Source organism: Salvelinus alpinus, chromosome 5 (genome assembly GCF_045679555.1).
Source record: "Salvelinus alpinus chromosome 5, SLU_Salpinus.1, whole genome shotgun sequence".
NCBI lineage: Eukaryota > Metazoa > Chordata > Actinopteri > Salmoniformes > Salmonidae > Salvelinus > Salvelinus alpinus.
The window spans coordinates 60132150-60158842 of record NC_092090.1 but is presented as its reverse complement, the minus strand read 5'-3'; the positions used below and the strand labels follow the sequence as shown (position 1 = coordinate 60158842).

Sequence of the window (26693 nt, the reverse complement as noted above, 5' to 3'; positions counted from 1 at the left end):
ACAATGCAGGAGGTGTCATAATCTCAAGAGGGGTTTCTCTCGGGGCAACACCAGGCCTGTTTGCTCATCAGTGATTGGTTAAATTTCAGGGGGTACCAGGAAATCCAGGAGAACCAGGACTGAAAGGTGATAAGGTGATCTGAATACCTCATTATTAGCCTACTGTACGTAAATAAACCATCAGATCAAATTATGCATGCCAAATAGTCTCGTCCACTAGCTGGCTCTCTGGGGATGAGGTTACATGTGGTAAAACTACAGACATCTCTAGAAATCTGATTCAGGAACAGTTTAAAGACTTTCCGAAGCCTACAAGGTGACATTCATCATCAATCACTGCAAATTTAGAGCTTGGGCTTGCTATGTGCTCCATGTATCACATATATGTATAAGCTACTGTGACATATGTGCTTTTCTTAGTAAAAATTCACATATTTGCTGAGTACAGCAAGTGTATAACAATGGCAGATGTGCAGTGCTCCTATGCAGTCGACAGGTCACCAGATGACATCCCTAGAGCTGCCTACTGGGCATACTGGATCTGCCTCATGCCCACAGCTGGCTATAGTACTCATCAATAGAAATGAGGATTTATAGTGTACATTTGTTAGTGTATTCTTAACCTTCTAACCTGTCTCATTCTTCAGGGTGAAGTTGGTCTTCCAGGGGAGCAAGGAGAGAATGGATTCCAAGGTGACAAGGTATTTCACTCCACTACCACCTGACAGATGGTGCTGATGTTTGTCGTCTGAGTCTTTGTGTCTGGGTTTTAACTGTGGATAACTTCTTTTCACAGAAGTGCTCTCATTGTTTTACAGGGTATCCAGGGTTCACCTGGGTTGCTAGGTATTCAAGGGAAACCAGGGCAACAGGTGAGTCCATTAACCTGTCGTGGCGTTGGATTGATTAATGTGACGACTGCTGTTCATCGAATAATTAACTGTTCATAATTACGTGATTAAATTAATCAGGTAATTATTAACTCAGTAACCTGGGGCACCATGGGAAAGTTTGGCTTTATTGAGTTTCTATTTCCCAAATTAACTTAATGAATATCAGAATATCGATTTTACAACAGTCGCTAATTAATTAATTTCCTCTACAGTCTCATTCTGAATGTCGCATAATCTGGGAATCTGCACAAACCCGAGTCCCACTAAATAAGTCTGTACCACACCAATTGAGTTGATTATTTATTTACTAACAAGCTAAAATGATAAATAAGATACACATACACACAGTCTAGGCTATTGATTAGAACTTAGTACAATGAAACAGGTCCCTAGCAGGCCAACACAATATGACACTTGTTACACAAAATGGGGATTTCAAACAAGAGAGTGCATGAGAGAAAAGCACACTTAGGTACATTTGTAAACTATCCTTAGTTTAACCCTAACCTTGCCCCGAACTGCCGCTCTTATGGGTCAGAATATAATGATGTAATTACGTTTCGAAGGTCTCCGATGGGGTATCTCCTCGTGGACCGAGTTATGACTTCTCCACTGATGGTGACACTTCTGTTGTTACCGGGTGTAACTCTCTGTAACTTTCCATTGTTTCCACACAATGGCAGTGTCCTTTCTCTTAGTGGTCTGGTTCCTCTCCCTTGTTCTGAAAGAGGGGTCTTCTGATGACGGCTAATCAGCCATATACAGTGGGGAGAACAAGTATTTGATACACTGCCGATTTTGCAGGTTTTCCTACTTACAAAGCATGTAGAGGTCTGTAATTTTTATCATAGGTACACTTCAACTGTGAGAGACGGAATCTAAAACAAAAATCCAGAAAATCACATTGTATGATTTTTAAGTAATTAATTTGCATTTTATTGCATGACATAAGTATTTGATCACCTACCAACCAGTAAGAATTCCGGCTCTCACAGACCTGTTAGTTTTTCTTTAAGAAGCCCTCCTGTTCTCCACTCATTACCTGTATTAACTGCACCTGTTTGAACTCGTTACCTGTATAAAAGACACCTGTCCACACACTCAATCAAACAGACTCCAACCTCTCCACAATGGCCAAGACCAGAGAGCTGTATAAGGACATCAGGGATAAAATTGTAGACATGCAACAGGCTGGGATGGGCTACAGGACAATAGGCAAGCAGCTTGGTGAGAAGGCAACAACTGTTGGCGCAATTATTAGAAAATGGAAGAAGTTCAAGATGACGGTCAATCACCCTCGGTCTGGGGCTCCATGCAAGATCTCACCTCGTGGGGCATCAATGATCATGAGGAAGGTGAGTTATCAGCCCAGAACTACACGGCAGGACCTGGTCAATGACCTGGAGAGAGCTGGGACCACAGTCTCAAAGAAAACCATTAGTAACACACTACACCGTCATGGATTAAAATCCTGCAGCGCACGCAAGGTCCACCTGCTCAAGCCAGCGCATGTCCAGGCCCGTCTGAAGTTTGCCAATGACCATCTGGATGATCCAGAGGAGGAATGGGAGAAGGTCATGTGGTCTGATGAGACAAAAATAGAGCTTTTTGGTCTAAACTCCACTCGCCGTGTTTGGAGGAAGAAGAAGGATGAGTACAACCCCAAGAACACCATCCCAACCGTGAAGCATGGAGGTGGAAACATCATTCTTTGGGGATGCTTTTCTGCAAAGGGTACAGGATGACTGCACCGTATTGAGGGGAGGATGGATGGGGCCATGTATCGCGAGATCTTGGCCAACAACCTCCTTCCCTCAGTAAGAGCATTGAAGATGGGTCGTGGCTGGGTCTTCCAGCATGACAACGACCCGAAACACACAGCCAGGGCAACTAAGGAGTGGCGCCGTAAGAAGCATCTCAAGGTCCTGGAGTGGCCTAGCCAGTCTCCAGACCTGAACCCAATAGAAAATCTTTGGAGGGAGCTGAAAGTCCGTATTGCCCAGCGACAGCCCCGAAACCTGAAGGATCTGGAGAAGATCTGTATGGAGGAGTGGGCCAAAATCCCTGCTGCAGTGTGTGCAAACCTGGTCAAGAACTACAGGAAACGTATGATCTCTGTAATTGCAAACAAAGGTTTCTGTACCAAATATTAAGATCTGCTTTTCTGATGTATCAAATACTTATGTCATGCAATAAAATGCAAATTAATTACTTAAAAATCATACAATGTGATTTTCTGGATTTTTGTTTTAGATTCCGTCTCTCATAGTTGAAGTGTACCCATGATAGAAATTACAGACCTCTACATGCTTTGTAAGTAGGAAAACCTGCAAAATCGGCAGTGTATCAAATACTTGTTCTCCCCACTGTAAGTGGTTCCAGCGTGGGAATGAAAGCAGTGTAGACACATGATTCCTTGGAGAGAATAACCGGGAGGTCCTGCTTGAATTCATCATTTTAGACACAACTACTCATCCGTAGCATAGATTGTTAAAAGGTTCCTTTGTCGCCTTCAACCTCGTGTTGTGTTTTGGGGTTACAACTAATCGGACCTTGGCTGCAGCTCGTGGTCACCTAGTCATAATGTTAATTCTTAACTCACATGTTTTATACCCTCGGGTCAGAAATGGGCGTTTCCGCCTTTAGGGCAAGTTCTCTGGGTGTAACTAGTTACGAGGCAAGGTCTAAATTTTACTCAGATCCAATTTAGACAAATACCTTCACATTTAATCTTTACAAAAACATTATCTTTGATCTGGACATTTTCCACACAACGTACATTATGCAAACATCAGGTACATTGTGAAAACTCTTCAAGTTACAATGTTTTTGTTATAACGTCGTAATTTAACTATTAATAACATAACAAAAATGACATTCATTTTCATATTCCATCTATCGTCATTACTACCATTTTGGCTGACGAAACATATTGTCCCAAAGTCCATTTATTGCATGTTATTGTTCTGAGGTAGGTTCTCCATAGGCCCATCATACATTCCATTCCTACACAGTGAGAGGACAAAGGGATTTTGTCTGCTGCCTAAAGATGTACAATGGGCGTGAGGTGTCATAAACTACTAGGTTATCACTTTTGAAATCTCTCTCCTAGGGGGTGACCGGTGACCAAGGACCTGATGGTATACCTGGCCCTCCTGGCCAAGAGGTAAGGATCTGTGTGTGGGTGGAAAGATTACACATTACCTATATCAAATCAAATGTTATTTGTCACATGCCCCAAATACAACCTTACAGTGAAATGCTTACCCACAAGGCCTTAACCAACTAGGCAGTTAAGAAAAAAAGAGGTGTTAAGAAAGTATTTACTAAATAAACTGAAGTAAACAATAAAAAATACAAATAAAATAGAAAAATGACAAATAATTAAAGAGCAACAATAAAAAAAAACATAACGAGGCTATATACAGGGAGTACCGGTACAGAGACAATGTGCAGGGGCACAGGTTAGTCGAGTTAATATGTACATATGTAGAGGTAAAGTGACCATGCGTAGATAATAAACAAAGAGCAGCACCAGCGTAAAAATGGGGTGGTGGCATTTGGTTAGCTGTTCAGGAGTCTTATGGATTTCGGGTAGAAGCTGTTAAGAAGCCTTTTGGACCTAGACTTGGCACACTGGTACCGCTTGCTGTGTGGTAGCAGATGGAACAGTCTATGATTAGGGTGGCTAGAATCTTTGGCAATTTTTAGGGCCTTCCTCTGACACCGCCTATATAGAGGTCCTGGATGGCTGGAAGCTTGGCCACAGTGATGTACTGGACCGTACACACTACCCTCTGTAGTGCCTTGCGGTCAGAGGCCGAGCAGTTGCCGTACCAGGCGGTGATGCAATCAGTCAGGATGCTCTCGATGGTGCAGATGTAGAAGTTTTGGAGGATCTGAGGACCTATGCCAAATCTTTTCAGTCTCCTGAGGGGGAATAGGCGTTGTCGTGCCCTCTTCACAACTGTCTTGGTTTGTTTGGACCATTCTAGTTTGTTAGTGATGTGGACATCAAGGAACTTGAAGCTCTCAACCTGCTCCACTACAGCCCTGAGGATGAGAATGGGGGCGTGCTCGGTCCTCCTTTTTCTGTAGTCCACAATCATCTCCTTTGTCTTGATCACGTTGAGGGAGAGGTTGTTATCCTGTCACCACACTGCCAGGTCTCTGACCTCCTCCTTACAGGCTGTCTCATTGTTGTCGGTGATCAGGCCTCCCATTGTTGTGTTGACGGCAAACTTAATGATGGTGTTGGAGTTGTGCTTGGCCATGCAGTCATGGGTGAACAGGGAGTACAGGAGGGGACTGAGCACGCACCCTTGAGGGGCCCCCGTGTTGAGGATCAGCGTGGCGGATGTGTTGTTACCTACTCTTACCACCTGGAGGTGGCCCGTCAGGAAGACCAAGATCCAGTTGCAGAGGGAGGCGTTTAGTCCCAGGATCTTTAGCTTAGTGATGAGCTTTGAGGGCACTATGGTGTTGAAACCTGAGCTGTAGTCAATGAATAGCATTCTCACGTAGGTGTTCCTTTTGTCCAGGTGGGAAAGGGCAGAGTGGAGTGCAATAGAGATTGCGTCATCTGTGGATCTGTTGGGCCGGTATGTAAATTGGAGTGGGTCTAAGGTTTCTGGGTTAATGGTGTTGATATAAGCCATGACCAGCCTTTCAAAGCACTTCATGACTACAGACGTGAGTGCTACGTGTCGGAAATCAATTCGGCAGGTTACCTCTGTGTTCTTGGGCACAGTGACTGCTTGGAACATGTTGGCATTACAGACACAGTCAGGGACTGGTTTAAAATGTCAGTGAAGACACTTGCCAGTTGGTCATGTCCTGGAGTACATGTCCTGGTCATCCGCTTGGCCCTGCGGCATTGTGAATTTTGACCTGTTTAAATGTCTTAATCACATCGGCTACGCAGAGCATGATCACACAGTCGTCCGGAACAGCTGATGCTCTCAAGCATGCTTCAGTGTTGCTTGTTTCGAAGCACGCATAGAAGGAATTTACAGTGGGAAGAAAAAGTATGTGAACCCTTGAGAATTACCTGGATTTCTGCATAAATTGATCATTTTATCTGATCTTCATCTAAGTCACAACAGTAGACAAACACAGTCTGCTTAAACTAATAAAACACAAACAATAATTTTTCATGTCTTTATTCAACACACTGTGTAAACATTCACAGTTCAGGTTGGAAAAAGTATGTGAACCCTTTTATTTAATAAAATGTTGACCCTCCTTTGGCAGCAGAAACCTCAGCCAAATGTTTTCTGTATTTGCGGATCAGACCTGCACAACGGTCAGTAGGAATTTTGGACCATTCCTCTTCACAAAACTGTTTCAGTTTATGTTTCAGATGTCTGGTGTGAACCACTCTCAAGGTCATGCCACAGCATCTCAATCAGGTTGAGTTCAGGACTGACTGGGCCACTCCAGAAGGCATATTTTATTCTAATCAAGACATTCTGTTGTTGATTTTGGGTTGTTGTTCTGTTGCATCACCTAACTACTGTTGAGCTTCAATTGGCAGACAGACAGTCTTACATTCTCCTGCAAAATGTCTTGATAAACTTGGGAATTCCTTTTCCATCGATGATACCAAGCTGTCCAGTCCCTGAGGCAGCAAAGCAGCCCCAAACCATGATGCTCCCTCCACCATACTTTACAGTTGGGATGAGGTTGTGATGTTGGTGTGCTTTGCCTTTTTTTCTCTCCACACATAGTGTTGTATGTTTCTCCCAAACACCACAACTTTAGTTTCACCTGTCCACAGAATATTTTGCCAGTAGCGCTGTGGAACATCCAGGTAATCTTTTGCGAACTTCAGACGTGCAACAATGTTTTTTTTGGACAGCAGTGGCTTCTTCCATGGTGTCTTCCCATGAAAACCATTCTTGTTTAGTGTTTTACGTTTTGTAGACTCGTCAACAGAGATGTTAGCATCTTCCAGAGATTTCCGTAAGTCTTTAGCTGACACTCTAGGATTCTTCTTAACCTCATTGAGCATTCTGTGCTGTGCTCTTGCAGTCATCTTTGCAGGACGGTCACTCCTAGGGAGAGTAGCAACAGTGAAGAAGATCAGATCAAATTTTATGTACAATTTATGCAGAAATCCAGGTAATTCCAAAGAGTTCACATACTTTTTCTTGCCACTGTAGCTCGTCTGGTAGGCTTGTGTCACTGGGCAGCTCAGGCTGTACTTCCCTTTGTAGTCCGTAATAGTTTGCAAGCCCTGCCACATCCGACTAGCGTTCATCAATCACTGCAAATTGATGGTTCGTCGGAGGGCATAGCGGGATTTCTTATAAGCTTCCGGGTTAGAGTCCCGCTCCTTGAAAGCGGCAGCTCTGCCCTTCAGCTCCGTGCGGATGTTGCCTGTAATCCATGGCTTCTGGTTGAGGTATGTACGTACGGTCACTGTGGGGATGACATCATCGATGCACTTATTGATGAAGCCAGTGACTGATGTGGTGTTCTCCTCAATGCCATCGGAAGAATCCCAGAACATATTCCAGTCTGTGCTAGCAAAACAGTCCTGTAGCTTAGCATCTGCGTCATCTGACCACTTCCGTATTGAGCGAGTCACTGGTACTTCCTGCTTTAGTTTTAGTTAGTAAGCATGAATCAGGAGGATAGAGTTATGGTCAGATTTGCCAAATGGAAGGTGAGGGAGAGCTTTGTACGCATCTCTGTGTGTGGAGTAAAGGTGGTCTGGAGTTTATTTTTCCTCTGGTTGCACATGTAACATGCTGGTACAAATTAGGGTAAACTGATTTAAGTTTCCCTGCATTAAAGTCTCCGGCCACTAGGAGCGCCGCCTCTGGATTAGCATTTTCTTTTTTGCTTATGACCTTATACAGCTCGTTGAGTGCGGTCTTAGTGCCAGCATCGGTTTGTGGTGGTAAATAGACAACTACAATAAATATACATGAAAACTCTCTTGGTAAATAGTGTGGCCTACAGCTTATCATGAGATACTCTACCTCAGGCGAGCAAAACCTCGAGACTTCATTCATATTTGATTTTATGCACCAGTTGTTATTGACAAATAGACACAAACCGCCACCCCTTGTCTTACCGGAGGCAGCTGTTCTATCTTGCCGATGCACGGAAACCGAGCCAGCTGTATGTTATCCATGTTGTCGTTCAGCCACGATTCAGTGAAACATAAGATATTACAGTTTTTAATGTCCAGTTGGTAGGATAGTCTTGATCGGAGTTCATGCAGTTATTATCCAATGATTGCACGTTGGCTAATATGACTGATGGTAGAAGCGGGTTACCCACTCGCCTTCGGATTCTTACAAGGCACCCCGACCTATAACACCTATATCTCAGTCTTTTCTTCATGCGAATGACGGGGATTTGGGACTTGTCCGGTGTCTGAAGTAAATCCTTTGTGTCCGACTCGTTAATTAAAAATTCTTTGTACAGTACGAGGTGAGTAATCACTGTTCTGATATCCAGAAGCTATTTTCGGTAATATGACACAGTGGCAGAAACATTATGTTCAAAATAAGTTACAAATAATGTGAAAAAACACACACAATAGCACAATTGGTTAGGAGCCTGTAACATGGCAGCCATGTCCTCCAGTGCCATTATATGGCGACATCATGTAATGGATTATATTCAACCTGTTCTCTGGTTGTCCACAGGGTTTCCCAGGAGACATCGGCCCACCAGGTCACAACGGCCCTGAAGGCCCAAAGGTATGTATACTGGCACTATCTTTCTGCATATCTAGTAGTGTATCATTGTCTTATGTCCGATGGTGCGATGATTCCATCTTCACATAGTTCATGGCAATGCGGTCGGTTAGAATGACACCATTTGTTTTAAAACAATGGTTGTGTATTTAACATCCTCATTTGGCGTAGTCGGCTGGATCAAGTACTTCTATGAGCAATGATAGCCCTTAGTGTTGAGAAGTGGTCTGGGAGGTTCAGTTGGTTTTTAGTGAATACAAAGAACGGTGGGTGGCAAGGAGCAGGCGCATGGACCTTGGAGGCCTTTCCTGGGGACTGTGGTGACTGCTGGGGACCAGTACTGTTTTACTGCCAGTGGTGCATCATGGACAGCAACATGGGTTCCGTACGCAATCTAACATTCTGTATCATTCTCCTCAGGGGAAGCCAGGGAACAGAGGTTTACTAGGGCCTAGAGGAACGGCTGGACTAGAGGTGGGATTGTCTTTAGTGTTCTGTATTTACTAAACATGTCAAGATTTAGTCTTACTTTGGCTATCTATGTAGTATGTATGTAAGAGATAAGACAGAAATCTGGCATTGCCACATAGGCCAGTGAAAATACAAAGTGTTTTTTTATGCATAGTACTTTTGTCCCTGCCTTGACCCTCTGTCTCCATATTGTTTTCCAGGGCGATGAGGGGCCACTGGGACCACCTGGGCCAACAGGACCAGAGGTGAGTGCTGATTGGACAGCTCAAAACCAAAACAAGGAAGTCCGAAAACACAATATGGGTCACTCAGCACATGAAAACACCCAAATGTTCATCTCCACCATCAAAAAGCCTGTTTCATAACAATGACACTTCAGAGTGGGAGGCAATTTTCTGCAGTCCGTGTTTAACTTTTACTGCCTCAGAAACCCGGATCCGGGAGCACCCCCCACCCCCCACACACTGATTAGCATAGATAGCATAGCTTCAGAAGTAGATAGTAGCATCTAAATATCATTAAATCACAAGTCCAAGACACCAGATGAAAGATACAGATCTTGTGAATAAAGCCACCATTTCAGATTTTTAAAATGTTTTACAGGGAAGACAAAATATGTAAATCTATTAGCTAAACACGTTAGCAAAATACACCACTATTCTAACTCCATCAGTTTCTTACTCCTTCAGGTGCTATCACCAATTCGGCTCAACTAAGATATTGATAGCCAATAACCTATAAAAAAAACCATCAGATGACAGTCTGATAACATATTCATGGTATAGGATAGTTTTTGTTAGAAAAAAGTGCATATTTCAGGTAGAAATCACAGTTTACAATTGCACCGACCATCACAAATCCACTAGAATTACTAGATAGAGCAACGTGTATGACCAATTTACTCATCATAAAACATTTCATAAGAATAGACAAAGCATAGCAATGGAAAGACCCAGATCTTGTGATTCCAGACAATATTTCAGATTTTCTAAGCGTTTTACAGCGAAAACACAATAAATCGATAAGTTAGCATACTACATGTGAAAACGTTACCAGAGCATCGATTCCAGCCAAAGAGCGCTATAACGTAATCACCGCCAAAAGATATTAATTTTTTCACTAACCTTCTCAGAATTCTTCCGATGACACTCCTGTAACATCATTTTACAACATACATATACAGTTTGTTCGAAAAGGTGCATATTTAGCCATACAAAACCGTGGTTACACAATGAAAATACTAGGAAATCAAGCCTCAATATGTCTGACGTCATCTATCAGAGTGATCTAGTTTAATTAAAAGCTAATCATATACTTGACTAAAAAATACAGGGTTGACAGGAATCGAAAGACAAATTAGTTCTTAATGCAACCGCTGATTTACATTTTTAAAATTATCCTTACTTTTCAATACAGGGTTGGCCAAGTGAAGCTATACAAAACAAAATGGCGAAAAATGCGTTTAAAATATTTCGACAGAAACACGGTTTATCATATTAAATATTGCTTACTTTGAGCTGATCTTCCATCATATTCTTGGGCAATGTATCCTTTCTATGTTATAAACGTCTTTTGGTCGATAGATGTCCTCTGTCCTTCGAAATGTCCACTAACAACGACCGAGACCGCGAAACGTTCCCAAAGCTAGAAAGTGCACGACAAATAAATTCCTCAGAATCGCACTAAACGGATATAAATTGCTATAAAACGTTTCAAATTAACTACATTATGATGTTTTTAACAACTATAACGACTGAAAACATGACCGGAGAAATATAGCTGGTTAGAAAACGATTTGGAACGAGACAGGTCCGATGGCCTTCACGCTTGAGGCGCACGTTGAGAAAGAGGGGTCTCTGTACATTTTTGTCATTTATAATGGCTGTGAACGTCCCATCGAGTTCATTGAAAACGTGATGACGTACAGACACCCAGAGGAAGACGTAGGTAGTGTCGGTTTCTTCATAGCATTCACTGTGGCCTTATAAACAGACCCCAGATCAGAGGTAAAAATTTCTGAAATCTGAACCCTGTCATGAAAAGTGCTGTAAAAATTGTTCTGTACCACTCAGAGACAAAATTTCAACTCCTATAGAAACTATAGACTGTTTTCTATCCAATAATAACAATAATATGCATATTGTACGATCAAGAATTTAGCACGAGGCAGTTTAATTTGGAAATGTAAAAAAAAAAATAATGCTAACAGCTCCCCCTATTGACAAAAGGTTAAATCCAGCTGAATCACTATGATCTGGTTAGCTACATACCAGCAGCACTTGGCTAGCTGTCAGTCTATTGTGCAGAAAATCTATTTTGATAGATGGCTCACTGCTTATTGTGCATTTGTGGTAACGGTTTGGTCAGTAAAATTGCTGTGCTACCACCACATGGTGCTCATCTGTGATACAAAAACAACACCATTGGAAAAGATGGGATTATAAAAAAAGAAGCTTTATGGTTTTAAACCAATGAAAATAAAGCCACTCATTTATGCACCTAGTCAGCTATCCCAGTTAGAGAATTATGATTTCTTTGAAATAAGAAACTGTCCAAATATCTGCTTCCTGCATTCATTTTTAAAGTTGTTGCTTTTGGAACTCTGCCATTTTTCTAAACACTGACAGTAAATGTCAAGCCTCATTAAAATACTGAACATTTTATTTAAAAAAAACGTCAGTTGGAATTGGCTGTTGTGAAATAATAACTCTTCGATCTCTCTTGCCTAATATTTTGCGAGCTTGTTAAGTCAAACTCCTCCAACGTAGACAGATAGATTCCCCATTCCTTACTCTAAATAATCATAAACATCTGGATATCTATGAGGATGGACTCTCTCTTTCTCTTCTCCTAGATCCATTAAGCTAGGTCTGAAAGCCAAACCTCTGATTGTGTCAGTTAGTGTGTGCATCCCAAATGGCACCCTATTCCCTATAAAGTGCACTACTTTTGACAAGGGGTCTAGTGGCCCTGGTCAAAAAATAGTGCACTATATAGGGAATAGGGTGCCATTTGGGATGAAGACAGTAGCCTTGGATTCCACCGTACTGCATCTTCCTGCAGAGACATCCAATTTGCATCCATCATAGCCCAAATAGAGAGTTAATCTGGAGTCACCCGAAGTTCATACATCTGACTAAGCACATTAAATAACAGAGGATTCTAAACTGCCATCTCCAAAAGATGGAAACCACAACTAACTGAATATACTGATTCATTATAACACATAACACATTTGATCCAATTATAATTGTAAAGGCCCAGTGCAGTCAAAATTACGTTTTCCTGTGTTTAAATATCATATTGAAAACAGCTGATGAAACTAAGACTGTAACAGTGTGAAGAAATGTGATCAGTGTTATTTCCTGATAATTGCTGGTTGAAAATGCAGTACAGGACCTTCTAATCAGCAGGTTTGCATGCACGGAAATGTTGGCTGTTGGCCAATTCCAAACCTCTCTGCCAATTTCTCCTCCCCACTCAGACCACTCCCAGACAATCCTAGCAAAATTCTTGCTTGAAAAGTAGTTTTTTGCAAAAAAATATAGATTTTCAGAATATTCTGAAATCTGCATTAAGAAAACATTTACATTTTCCCACCAGTGCTGTGTTTCCACCAAATTGTGTGCAATGAGGTAGTGAACACAACATTTTCTTTTTCGCTTTTGTTTAAAAAAATCAGAAGTACAATGTGTTTCCATCGCATTTTCAACACTACCAATAGTTTTGTCAGAAAAACTGGTGCATTAAATAGCAAATGTGCCTACTCTGGTCTTGGCACCTGCGCTCTAGCCAACAGTTTGCAGATACATTGCAGGCGGCTAGTATACATGATGAGATTAGAATGGATAAGTGGATAACTTTACTCGCATAAAAACTGTGGATGGAGAGAAACCTAGTTAGTAAAGTACTTAGTTGTTACCCAGAAATGATTTCATATTAATATAAAAATGTCTGCATTGGGCCTTTAATACTGTAACGCATTAGGGAACTTTGATGCTGAATTGTTTATGAGTCATTGAAAAATATAGAGTGGGATAGTGACGTTTCTATTCTCTGCCAGGAAAAAGCCTTTAGCAAAAACAATACAAAAGTATCACAGATTTTTTTGCATATTAAACTTTGACAATAGCGGAAGACATTCCACCAAATTTGTGTGAAAGCTGAGTGCTTTGTTGGCGCTCTTAATAACTTTTTGGAATGTTTTCTTATCACTCATTCGAAATAATAAAGACATTAATCACGTCACTCACCGGTTTCAGGAAGATAAGACAGTATACAAATTATTCCGTAAGGGGACACGTCTTGGACACACAATGGAGCTGTATGAAAGTATCATTGCAAACTTCATAATTTGCACACATCAATACAGACACACATCAAATCTAGGTTCTACTTACCGTATTATGTGTAGTAATGTAGATTTGGTAGTAGTGACTGTAAGGTACAATACTATGGTTCTACTTACGACACGACGGTATTCGGCCTGATTACCAACAACGACGAGACAGCCTACGAGGAGGAGCCAGGCACTCTGACGGTGTGGTGCCAGGTAAACTCTCCCTCAATGTTAGCAAAACAAGGAGCTAATTGTGGATTTCAGGAGGATTTGGATTTCAGGCTTTGTGATGGCCACTCCAATACCTTGACTTTGTTGTCCTTAAGCCATTTTGCCACAATTTTGGAAGTATGCTTGGGGTCATTGTCCATTTGGAAGACCCATTTGCGACCAAGCTTTAACTTCCTGACTGATGTCTTGAGATGTTGCTTCAATATATCCACATAATTGTCCTGCCTCATGATGCCATCTAGTTTGTGAAGTGCACCAGTCCCTCCTGCAGCAAAACACCCCCACAAGATGATGCTGCCATCCCCGTGCTTCACGGTTGGGATGGTGTTCTTCGGCATGCAAGCCTCTCCCTTTTTCCTCCAAACATAATGATCGTCATTATGGCCAAACAGTTCTATTTTTGTTTCATCAGAGCAGTGGACATTTCTTCTTCCTTGCTGAGCGGCCTTTCAGGTTCTGTCGATATAGGACTCGTTTGACTGTGGATATAGATACTTTTGTACTTGTTTCCTCCAGCATCTTCACAAGGTCCTTTGCTGTTGTTCTGGTATTGATTTGCACTTTTTGCACCAAAGTACATTCATCTCTAAGAGACACAACGCGTCTCCTTCCTGAGCGGCATGACGGCTGCGTGGTCCCATGGCGTTTATACTTGTGTACTATTGTTTGTACAGATGAACGTGGTACCTCCAGGTGTTTGAAAATTGCTCCTAAGGATGAACCAGACTTGTGGAGGTCTAAACAATTGTTGGAAAAATTACTTGTGTTATGCACGAAGTAGATGTCCTAACTGACTTGCCAAAACTATAGTTTGTTAACAAGAAATTTGTGGAGTGGTTGAAAAACTAGTTTTATTGACTCCAACATAAGTGTATGTAAACTTTCGACTTCAACTGTATGTCACTCCCTTTGGTTCTGTTTATTTTATTAAAACACTCACTCCCTGAACTTGCCTCCCGACTCTCAGCGCATATCGTGACAGAATGACACCTCACCAAAGGGAAGCGTCAGAGGGTGATTTTTATTAGATTTTTTTTGTTTTGGAGGTGGTATCGGGTCCGGGTGTCTGAACCGGAGCTTCCTGGGAGGCCTCAGCCGGTTTGTTGGGTTCCCCTGCTTCAACTGGCTCGACGGGTTTCCCTACCTCAGCTGGCACGATAGGCTCCCATGCCTCAGCTGGCTCGATAGGCTCCCATGCCTCAGTTGGTGAACAGGTTCCCGTGCCTTGACCGAGGCAACCGGGGAGGTCTCAGCCAGCTCATCAGGCTCGCACGCCTCAGCTGGTTTGTCAGGTTTCTGCGACTAAGCGGAGGAGACCGGTCCACGCCGGATCCCCGGGATTGTCCCTTTGGTTGGCGTCCTGCGGCCGGAGACGTGCGTCGGGGAGGGGGTACTGTCACGTGTGCTCCCTCTCCGGCCTCTAGGTCACCGGGCTGCTCGTTATGGAGCACACCTGTCACCATCGTTATGCGCACCTGCGCATCATCAGACTCACCTGCACTGCATCACCTCCTTGATTACCTGCCTTATATATGTCACTCCCTTTGGTTCCTTCCCCAGGTGTCATTGTTTCTGTTTCAGTTTCATGTCTGTGTGCTGTTAGTGTTTCTTGTTTGTATTATGTTCTGTTTATTTTATTAAAACACTCACTCCTTGAACTTGCTTCCCGACTCTCAGCGCACATCGTTACAATTAATTATGTAACCACATGGACACCTTGGTGAAGAAGTCACGACAGCGACTCTTCAAACTCAGGATTCTGAAGAAATTCAGCCTGTCCCTGAGGGTCCTCAGTGTTCTACAGGAGCACCATCGAGAGCATACTGTTGGGCTGCATCACAGCCTAGTGTGGCAACTCCACCACTGTGGACCGCAATGCGCTTCAGAGTGTGATGCGTGCAGCCGAACGCACCATTGGTTGCACACTGCCTGTCCTACAGGACACCTACAACACCAGGTGTTGCAGGAAGGCCAAGAAGATCATCAGGGACCCCAGCTACCCAAGCCATGCCCTGTTCTCCCCACTTCAATCAATCTGACACGGGCAGTACAGGAGCATCATCGCAAAAACTGGAAGACTGGCCAATAGTTTATACCCTCAGACCATCAGGCTGCTGAATAACCACCACTAGTCAGCTACCTGCTCCCCCCTCCCCCTACTACTCCCCATATGGATTTTCTCCCCCACCCCTTTAACAGTCATTACTCTGCCTCCCCTCAATGGACATGTATTTATTAATCACGGCTACAGTTGTTATGATGTGTATATACTGCTATTTCTATTTAGATTGTTTTTCTTATTGCCATTTTCATTATTTTATTAAAATTAGTCCTGCATGTTGGAGCTCGGAGCCTAAGATTGTCACTGTACCCTGCAATCACACCTGCAACCCTGTACATGTGACTATTAATCACTCTGAATCTGATGAAGTACTGTACTATGGTTCATGTTTGTCTTCTGTTCAGGGCAGACCTGGAAGGCATGGATTCCCGGGGGAAACAGGAACCGAAGGATTGAAGGTCAGATCCTATTAAAATGATGCACCATTCAACTGGCTGAGTGTCTCTCTCTCGCCATCCGCCTGAGTCTATCACTATCACTGTCATCTGTCGTTAAACATGGACTCCCATGCTCTCTCTGCCTGTTTCTCTTTGTCTCTCTTGGCCTGTTTCTCTCTTTCTGTCTCTCTTTATCCCAACCTGTAAAGTCTTATTTAACTGTGTAAATTTGACATACATTTTCTACTACCAGGTGAACTGGCCTCTCACCACATTCTCTCTGGCTGATCTGAACTTTAAAAACGTCTGAATCTGTTTATGAAATGCTAATTCAGTCTTCTGCTATAGGGTGAGACGGGAATAACCGGAGAGGTCGGAAAGCTTGGAGAGAGGGTAAAAGCTTCTCTCTCTCTCTCTCTTTCTATCTGTTTGTTTACTTTACTCTGTGTGTGTGTGTGTGTGTGTGTGTGTGTGTGTGTGTGTGTGTGTGTGTGTGTGTGTGTGTGTGTGTGTGTGTGTGTGTGTGTGTGTGTGTGTGTGTGTGTCTGTGTGTGTGTGTGTGTGTGTGTGTTTTGCTTTTGCCCCACTGCTCCAAAGGCAATGGTGTAAGTACAGGACTTTGACTGTCTTTTCCTGTGTTGCTCTCTTCAGGGACTTGTGGGTTTTATCGGGCCTATTGGGGAGACAGGCCTAGCAGGAGAAAAGGTTAGATGTGCATCTTTACGTTAGACATTACAGGAAGACTTCTCATGTCATATATCTTATGTTGTCATATTGAAAGAGACTCTGATTCATAAATGTTATTGTTCTACTTTCCCAGCGGGCTAAACTGGTTGAGATTATGTTATTACAGACAGTTGTAATCTGGTTCTAATTAAGTCATTTCAACCAGTTTTGCCTGCTGGGATTGCTTCCTGTTGATGTCTTGAGATATACAGTGCATTCAGAAAGCACCTTGACTTTTTTCACATTTTGTTAAATTGAGATTTTTGGGTTACTGTCCTACACACAATACCCCATAATGTCAAAGTGGAATTATGTTTTTCAAAATGTTTAGAAATGTATAAAAAATGTAAAGCTGAAATGTCTTGAGTCAAAGTATTCAACCCCTTTATTATGGCAAGCCTAAACAACTTCAGAAGTACAAATGTGCTTAACTAGTCACATAATACGTTGCAGGAACTCACTGTGCAATAATAGTGTTAAATGTGATACATTTTTTTTTTAAATACATTTGAAAAAAGCAGACATTGAATATCCCTTTGAGCATAGTGAAGTTATTAATTACACTTTGGTGTATCAATACATCCAGTCACTACAAAGATACAAACGTCCTTCATAACTCAGTTGCTGGAGAGGAAGGAAAACACTCAGGGATTTTGCCTTTAGGCCAATGTTGACTTTAAAACAGTTACTGAGTTTAATGGCTGTGATAGAACACTGAGGATGGATCAACAACATTGTAGTTACTGCACAATACTAACCTAAATGACAGAGTAAAAAGAAGGAAGCCTGTACTGAATAAAAATATTCAAAAACATGCATCCTGTTTGCAATAAGGCACTAAAGTAAAACTGCAATAAATGTGGCAAAGAAAGAACTTGAACCTGATAACAAAGCGTTATGTTTGGGGCAAATCTAACAACAAATCATTGAGTATCACTCTTCATATTTTCAAGCATGGTGGTGGCAGCATTATGTTATGGGTATGCTTGTCATCGGCAAGGACTAGGGAGTAAAAATAAATGGAATAGCTCTAAGCACAGGCAAAATCTTAGAGGAAAACCTGGTTCAGTCTGCTTTCCAACAGACACTGGGAGACAAATTAACATTTCAGCTGGACAATAACCTAAAATCCAAGGCCAAATATACACTGGAGTTGCTTACCAAGATGACATTTAATGCTCCTGAGTGTCATAGTTACAGTTTTGACTTAAATAGGCTTCAAAATCTGTCAAGATTTGAAAATGGCTGTTTAGCAATGATCAACAACCAACTTGACAGAGCTTGAAGAGTGCAAATCATGTGCAAATAATTCTGAAAGCATGTTTTCACTTTGTCATTTTGGGCTATTGTGTGTCGACGGGTGAGGGGAAAAAAGATTTAATCCATTTTGAATTCAGGCTGTAACACAACAAGATGTGGAATAAGTCAAGGGTTATGAATACATTCTGAAGGCAATGTAACTATTACCCTGGGTTTCCCCTGACCTTGTGACCTGACTAGGACTAACTCCAGGCCCAGAGTTTTTCCTAGTCAGGTCATGTGGTCAGGAAAAACTATAATTATAATTATGTTTGTTTTCCCAGGGGGACCGTGGGGAGATGGGCTTGCCTGGACCGCCAGGGGAAAAGGGGGCGATGGTAAGGAGTAAGTCTGGACCCCGTCTCTCTTCCCAGGGGCATTCAACTCTATACGGGTAGGGTAATGTTCCATGTGGGGGTCTAGGGTTAGGACAGGGTGCCATGTGGGGGCTTGGCGATAAGGAATGGGGTACTAAGATAGGTATCATTGAAAAAGAGTTATGTTTTGAGCTTGTATATCTTGTATGAAATTACGTTTTTGTTAGGTCATACTGGCCGACTTCATGTTGAGATGAACTGTAGCGAGAATAGTATTTATGTTGGATCTAAGTGTGCAGAAGTTTCCAAATAAGTTATTTTTTATATCTACTCTCAATACAAGCCTCTCAACTCAATGCCCAGTATGGTAGAAGCAGAAACATTTGCTTACACAGCAGAAAGACAGCTGGAGGTGCCATATTGTTTGTATCTTCAGGTAACTGCCAAAATAATGGAAATACTTGAGTTTATGAGTGATACAAAGTATATTGAAAGCAGGTTCTTCCACACAGGTGTGGTTCCTGAGTTAATTTAAAAGCAATTAACATCCCATCATGCTTAGGGTCATGTATAAACATTTTGGCCTGGCCATTATTTTGGCCATTATTTTGACTACCATGGCTATGCCCCCATAGTATAACAATGCCACCATCCACAGGGCACGATTGGTCACTGAATGGTTTGATAAGTCACCAGATCTCAAACCAATTTAACACTTATGGGAAATTCTGGGGTGGTGCCTAAGACAGTGTTTTCCACCACTATCAACGAAACACCAAATTATGGAATTTCTCGTGGAAGAATGGTGTCGCATCCCTCCAGTAGAATCTATGCCAAGGCGCATTGAAGCTGTTTTGGCTTGTGGTGGATCAAGCCCAATTAAAACACTTTCTTTTGGTGTTTCCTTTATTTTGGCAATTACTTGTATATATCTTCACAACATAGTCAAATCATATGTTATTTCGGATGGGACGTAAAACAGGTGTACTGACTCTCTGTGGTCACTAAAGATTCCATGGCACTTATTGTAAGAGTAGGGGTGTTAACCCCGGTGTCCTGGCTAAATTCCCAATCTGGCCCACATACCATCATGGCGAACTAATGATCCCCAGCTTCCAATTGGCTCATTCATCCCCTCTCCTATCCCCTGTAACTATTCCCGCGGTCGTTGCTGTAAATGAGAATGTGTTCTCAGTCAACTTAGTTGTTTTTACTCAAAGCTGTTTATTGTATGACAACAAACATAAGGATGCAGCTATTGAGGAGAACTGGAGTAGGCCAGATACAGTATGACTCAGTACCTAAACTAACAAACTGTCCAGTCAGCCACATCATGCAGGCTAAGAATAGATACATTACATAAAAAATTGTTAAACAGACAACATATTGTCAATAGTCACCAGTTCACTTTCAGTATTATTTAGAGTATGTAAAAAAGGGGTTAAATGGGTTTGAAGTATGATGGATGTCTTCATGGTGTTGTGGTGTTCTGTCTGTCTATCAGGGTCATCCTGGAACTCCTGGAGAGTGTGGCCCCTCTGGACCTCTAGGGATACCAGTAAGTAAAACCTGCTCACTTTACCTTTGTAGGACCGGTTTCCGGGACCCAGATTAAGCCTAATTCTGGACTAAAAACAACTTTCAATGGAGATTTTTTTGTTGTCCATGGAGTAGTCTTAAATTGGGTCTTTGAAACCGGCCCATAAGGTTATGGCACCATTTTAAACGTCCTGTGCCCTCCAGATTTACAAGAACAAACCCCATCACACCAATACTACTCCAAAATACCATCCTTTGTAATTTGCATTTGGCGGTCTAAGGCGCAGCATCTCAGTGCAAGAGGTGTCACTATAGTACCTGGTTCGAATCCAGGCTCTATCACATCTGGCTGTGATTGGGAGTCCCATAGGGTGGCGCACAATTGGCCCAGCGTCGTTCGGGTTTGGCCGGAGTAGGCCGTCATTGTAAATAAGAATTTGTTGACTTGCCTAGTTAAATCAAGGTTAAATAAAATAAAATACAGCATGGCAGAATGAACTCAGAAGCAAGACATCACTGCTGTAAACAGAAACTGAATCACAAACTGAATGAGACTTCAAGTTAGAACTTGTGTCCTATTTGGCACATCAGCTTGGCATAGAGTGAGTGTAGTTTATTAAAGTGTCTTTCAAGGTCAGACTAGAACTCTAAGTCTACTACCCATTCTGGCTCCTCAAAGGTCTGTTGCCTTTCTTGTTTGGAATCCAGCTACGTAAACATAGCCAATAAAGGTCTGTAACGAGGCCCACATAGTGACACTGCTAAGTCCTTTTACTCTTCACTCATTTGGAGACCAAAGACAGAGTTTTTCACACAAGGGGCGGTTGGGAGAAATCCCTCCTAGCACATACCTCTGTTGATGGGGAGTGAGAGTGACAGTCAGTCACTCAAACAGGCAGCTGTAAACTTTTCTTTAGTACCTCTGGCTAAAGCTAATGCAGCTCCCACCCTTTGCCTTTATAGCATGTCTACATGTCTCTAGTCTCTTTACGCCGTGCACTGACATCACACAAGTTGTGGCAAGACATGCCGGACTGTCTCAGAGCTGCTTTAGCAAACTGCACAGAAGACAGCAGGCGAGTACTTTACTCTAAAAGGTGAAAAATACTCTTCAACTTCTGACCAGGTGTTCTTTGAAAATGACATGCTTCATCTCAATAGAATCTCTTTTACAGGCATGACTAAACACATGTCCTTCAAGTGCATGATCTCAGCTCTTTGGTCATGATAGGGGTGGATGGCATTCACTGGCATCCTGGAGACCCAGTCCAGCTTTCATTAGTCAGTCCTACAACTCGTCTCAGTGAGTGTTGTAACGTCATTGCCTTCCGTCATTTAATTGTGTTGTATGTTCTTCCTCCTGCAGGGCCAAGCCGGATCAAGGGGTCTCGGCGGGATCAGAGGACTCAAAGGCAGGAGGGTAAGGAATAAGGTTTCCTCTTTAAGCATCTGTACTTTCTGCTATGAATTGTTATGGTGGTTATGAACTTGCTGTGTAACACAAGGTGGCATTGATGTGGATCAGTGGTCACCAACCTTTTCTGAGCCAAGATCACGTTCGCAGTCAAAAAGCAAGCCGAAATCTACCGCTCAGATAGTTTTTTTAACATGACTTAAAAAATGTAACATTTACCGAATAAAATAGTTCTGTAGGAATGAGGTTTAGGCAGTAGGCTTAAGACATTATCACAGCATATTGGCAATATGCCTGGCCTGTCAATATTGTTAAGTTCAGAGTGTTTCTGAACTTACAATGCCAAGCCCCAAGTCGTTATATATTTAAAAAAAATTATTGTGCATTTTGCTATTTGCCTCATGACTCCTGCATGCTTTGACTACGAACTTTCTTTACCCAACCGTGGGACAGACTATGTTTGTTCCCACACTCTGGGACTCTGACTCTCTATTGGTTACACATACTTTTGGCCTCCCATCCCATTCTAACCACCTCTCGCCGGCTTTGTATTCATGATGAAATTGCTGTACAATATGATCTTGTTGCCATCTGATGCACATTCAGAGGTCATAAATCAGCACTGCAGAGCTCTCCCTGTACTAAGCCGTGCCTTGATTGTATTACTGTTGATGAAATCTGGAAATGTGCATGTACACCCTGGCCCATCTACTGTTGCTAGCCCCAATTCTGACTTGTGCTCTGATATCTGCTTCACTGATTTCTGCTCCCGTAAAAGCCTGGGTTTTCTGCACCTTAACAATAGAAGCTTATTACCTAAAATTGATCAATTGAAAGTGTGGGTTCACAGCTCCAATCCAGATGTGTCGGTCATTACTGAGACGTGGCTAAGGAAGAGTGTTTTGAATACTGATGTTAACCTTTCTGGTTATAACCTTTTTCGGCAGGACAGATCTTCCAAAGGTGGGGGAGTGGCAATCTTTACCAAGGATCACCTTCAGTTCTCGGTTGTCTCCACCAAATCTGTCCCCAAACAATTTGATTTGCTGGTTTTATGTATTAAACTTTCAAATTGCTCTTTGTTGACTGTTGCTGGGTGCTATCGTCCTCCATCAGCACCGGCCTGTACCCTACCTACCCTAAGTTCTCTCCTGGCCCCTTACACTAAGTCTGAATTTGTCCTGCTAGGTGACATAAACTGCGACATGCTTAAACAACCTGACCTAGTCCTAAAGCAATGGAAATCCCCAAATCTTTCTCAGATTATTATCAATCCCACAAGGTATGACTCCAAGCACCCAGAAAAGGTTACTCTTCTTGATGTTATCCTCACAAATAATCCTGATAGGTATATGTCTGGTGTTTTCTGTAATGACCTTAGTGATCACTGTTTTACAGCCCGTGTTCGTAATGGCTGCTCAGTGAAACGACCTGTCCTGATTTGTCATAGACGCTTGCTAAAAAACTTTAATGAGCAAGCTTTCCTTCATGAACTGGCCTCTGTAAAATGGTATAGAATCAGCTTGATCCCCCCCCCTATGTCGAAGACGCTTGGACCTTTTTTTATATTTTCAGTGGTATTGTTAACAAACACGCCCCCATAAAGAAAATGAGAATTAAAAACAGGTTCAGCCCCTGGTTCGACCGTGATCTTTCAGAGTTACTCCACCTCAAGAATTCCATTTGGCGAAAGGCTCAGCACACGCATACTCTGGCTCTTGTGCAGGCAAATGAGAAATAAGGGCATTTAGGCTATCCGGAAGGCCAAAGTTAGTTACTTTAAGGAGCAGTTCTCTCTCTGTGGGTCTAACGCCAAGAAGTTCTGGAAAACTGTTAAAGACCTGGAGAATAAACCCTCCTCCTCACAGCTGCCCATGCCCTTTAAAGTTGATGTGGTTGTTACTAACAAGAAGCACATGGCTGAGCTCTTTAATCACCACTTCATTTAAGCCAGGATTCCTATTTGACTCAGCCATGCCTCCTTGCCTGTCCAACATTTCCTCATCTCCCACCCCTTCTAATGCGACTATCCCCGATGCTTCTCCCTCTTCTTCCCTTGCCCCGCTACAAAGTTTCTCCCTGCAGGCAGTCACTGAGTCTGAGGTGCCAAAGGAGCTCCTGAAACTTGACCCCCAAAAAACATATGGATCAGATGGTTTAGACCCTTTCTTCAAGGTGACTGCCCCTATCATCGCCAATCTTCAAACTCTTTAACCTGTCTCTCCTTTCTGGGGAGGTTCCCATTGCTTGGAAGGCAGCCACAGGTCATCCTTTATTAAAGGGGGAGATCAAGCTGATCCTAACTGTTATAGGCCTATTTCTATTTTGCCCTGTTTATCAAAAGTGTTGGAAATCAACTGACTGGCTTTCTTGATGTCTATAGTATTCTCTCTGGTATGCAATCTGGTTTCCACTCAGCTTATGGATGTGTCACTGCAACCTTAAAGATCCTCAATTATGTCACCATTTCCCTTGATTCTAAGCAATGTTGTGCTGCTATTTTTATTGACTTGGCCAAAGCTTTTGATACGGTAGACCATTCCATTCTTGTGGGCTGGCTCAGGAGTATTGTGTCTCTGAGGGGTCTTTGGCCTGCTTTGCTAACTACCTCTCAAAGAGTGCAGTGTATAAAGTCAAAAAATCTACTGTCTCAGCCACTGCCTGTCACCAAGGGAGTACCCTAAGGCTCAATCCCTGGCCCTATGCTTTTCTGAATTTACATCAATAACAATGCTCAGGCAGTAGGAACCTCTCCCATCCATTTATATGCAGATGATACAGTCTTATACTCAGCTGGCCACTCCCCGGAGTTTGTGTTAAAGGCTCGAGCTTTGATAACAAAATAGATCAGTTGGTGTAGAACTTGCGAGGCACTGCAGAGCTTAAATTGAAATAATTAGCTTTTTTATTTTACTGGACTGGTGGTATCTGCATCTAATGGTGATGATGCTTTCAAGACACCTGGGAACTCCGAACAAAACAAGGTCAAATCATGATGTCCGTGATCTTCAGGTCGGAAAGTTGGAGTTCTAGAAAGATGCCAGAGTTTCCGACTTGGAATTCCAAGTTGGATGACTGTTCAAAACGATTTTTCCCAGTCTAATCTCGTTATTTCCGAGTTCTCAGTTGTCTTGAACGCACTGAAGTCGGAGGTCGGAGGGTTCTGAGTTCCCAGTTGTTTTGAACACGGCATTAGTCTCAGCGGAGGGAGAGAGCAGCAGAGGGTCTGCCTCTCACGGTCCCTGCTCTCTCCTTCCTTTCCTCCGGTGATACTGACCAGAGAGATGGGACATCGTTTTTCACCTCATGGCGAAACTCGAGTCGCACCGAATCTGCCACATGCACAAATTCATGTTGTTCCTATGACCAGAGAAAGTGAAGTATTCCTCAATATTAAAATAGACACGACGAGCTGCTGATAATAATACAAATGCAGGCCTATCGATACACTTGGCTACTAATTAATTGCAGCTGCAGCGTGAGTGTTTTATGTTTTGGAATAGTGTTGAATAAAAACAGTGTTAAAAGTGCTGAATAAACCCGGAACTTTAAAACTTTAACATGATCTTACTCATAAAAACAGCAGCTCTTTGCTGTATTGTTTGACAGTCTCTCTCCGTGGTCATGGTTTTAAAACTTTAAATCAAATCTTACGTAGGCTAGCATCAAACTTATCTATTGCCGGGGTCCTGGAAGCTCTGTAGGCACGGTGATGTGAGCTATACAATTGACCAGCGCAGTAAGCATCCACGATTTAGCCACAGATCTCCCGGTCCGCCAGGTAGGCGGAGTTTGTCTTTTCAGACAAATTAAATTGTTCAAAATGGGTACAATTTGCTTACCTGGTGCGCAGGGCTTCTAAATCAAGTGCACCTGCCGCCAACAATTGTGATCAGCCAGTTAGCAACCACTGATTTAGATGGAAATCTGGACACAACATTCATTGAACTTTATACAGTAGATATGCTAGTGTGAGAGAACCAATATAGTACAACAAAGTACAATATACTACAACATACTGCCTGGATAAAGGGTTACCTCACCATTTATTGCACTGTAGGACTGCTCAACTGTGTGACTGATCTCTCTAATATGCATAAGTGGTATAATTTGGGGATATTGTTTAATCATTTTGCATAACTTGTTTACTATTCTAAGCATTCACAGATTGAATACTTAATAACCTATAATAGCAGTTCATTCTAAAAAGGTCTATAAAAATAAACCATAGAAGATCAATGCAATTAAACTCAGATGTGGCACATTAAGCGATGGAAAAGGGGCAGAGATTCTTTAGTGGTGCAACAATCTTCTGACAGTATATCAGTATTCATAAATCAGTATTCATAAAGTACCTCCAATACAGATTTACCCAAACCCTGCCAGACAGTGATATCCTTTAGATCAGCAAAGCACCACCAACAAAGATCTGCAATGACTCCAGAAGCCAGTACCACAACAGCCTGGGGAGAGAGATGATAGATTCAGTATGTGTCTGAGAAAGAACGAAGTGAAACAATCATATCTTATATAGAGCAGGGAAGTACCACAAACAAAGATCTGCCCTGACTCTGCCAGATAATACCACAGCAGCACTGGGGAGAGAGATTAGACATACCGTTTATGTCTGAGAGAAGGATAGTAAGAGCACTTCTCCGACAACAGATAGTACTGTTTACTCAATAGCATCATTCCAAGTCCTCCTTTGTTAATTGTGTTTGCTGCGTATGTTGAGGTTGGACAGTGAGACTTTGAATTAGGTTAGAGAGGAACAAGGAGGTTATACATTCAGCTCTGTCGTGGACTCTAACCCCCTCTGGTGTGAGTTATCTTCATGACTCGTCAATCCTCAAGGGATGCATTTCGTTGAATCCTATGTGCGCAATTACCAAGCACATGTTGGCCACCTTGAATCTTTGACCTCGACCGTACACCCAGTCTCTAAGACCAAGAGCCGTGGCATTCACAGAGATGAAAATGATCGAGGGACACAGCAGTAACACATGGTCTGGTTGACTAGATACGATGCAGAACGAATCATGTCATTCCCTGTTAGTGGAGAGAATGGACCAGTGTAGTGAGGGAAGAATCGTCAGCGTCATGATCATCTCTGCTCCAAAAGAAACAGGGCCGGCCATTTCCCATCAATCAAATGTATTTATAAAGCCCTTTTTATATTAGCAGTTGTCACGTAGTGCTTATACAGAAACCAAGCCTATAATCCCAGAGAGCAAGCAATGCAGATGTAGA

General features: G+C 42.5%; 1 protein-coding gene across 2 annotated transcripts in view; it reads left to right on the top strand.

The window, feature by feature from the left end:
- col27a1b (collagen, type XXVII, alpha 1b) overlaps window positions 1–26693 on the top strand; it is a 155849-nt gene that overhangs the window by 92991 nt on the left and 36165 nt on the right. The window contains exons 16-28 of one of the 2 annotated variants that reach the window (XM_071402507.1): window positions 90–134; window positions 648–701; window positions 819–872; window positions 4006–4059; window positions 8558–8611; window positions 9029–9082; window positions 9280–9324; window positions 16116–16169; window positions 16497–16541; window positions 16800–16853; window positions 18458–18511; window positions 19995–20048; window positions 21396–21449. In XM_071402507.1, coding sequence (XP_071258608.1) covers window positions 90–134; window positions 648–701; window positions 819–872; window positions 4006–4059; window positions 8558–8611; window positions 9029–9082; window positions 9280–9324; window positions 16116–16169; window positions 16497–16541; window positions 16800–16853; window positions 18458–18511; window positions 19995–20048; window positions 21396–21449 — 675 coding nt within the window. The remainder of the gene's footprint in view (window positions 1–89; window positions 135–647; window positions 702–818; window positions 873–4005; window positions 4060–8557; window positions 8612–9028; window positions 9083–9279; window positions 9325–16115; window positions 16170–16496; window positions 16542–16799; window positions 16854–18457; window positions 18512–19994; window positions 20049–21395; window positions 21450–26693) is intronic. The other variant, XM_071402508.1, reaches the window with a different exon arrangement.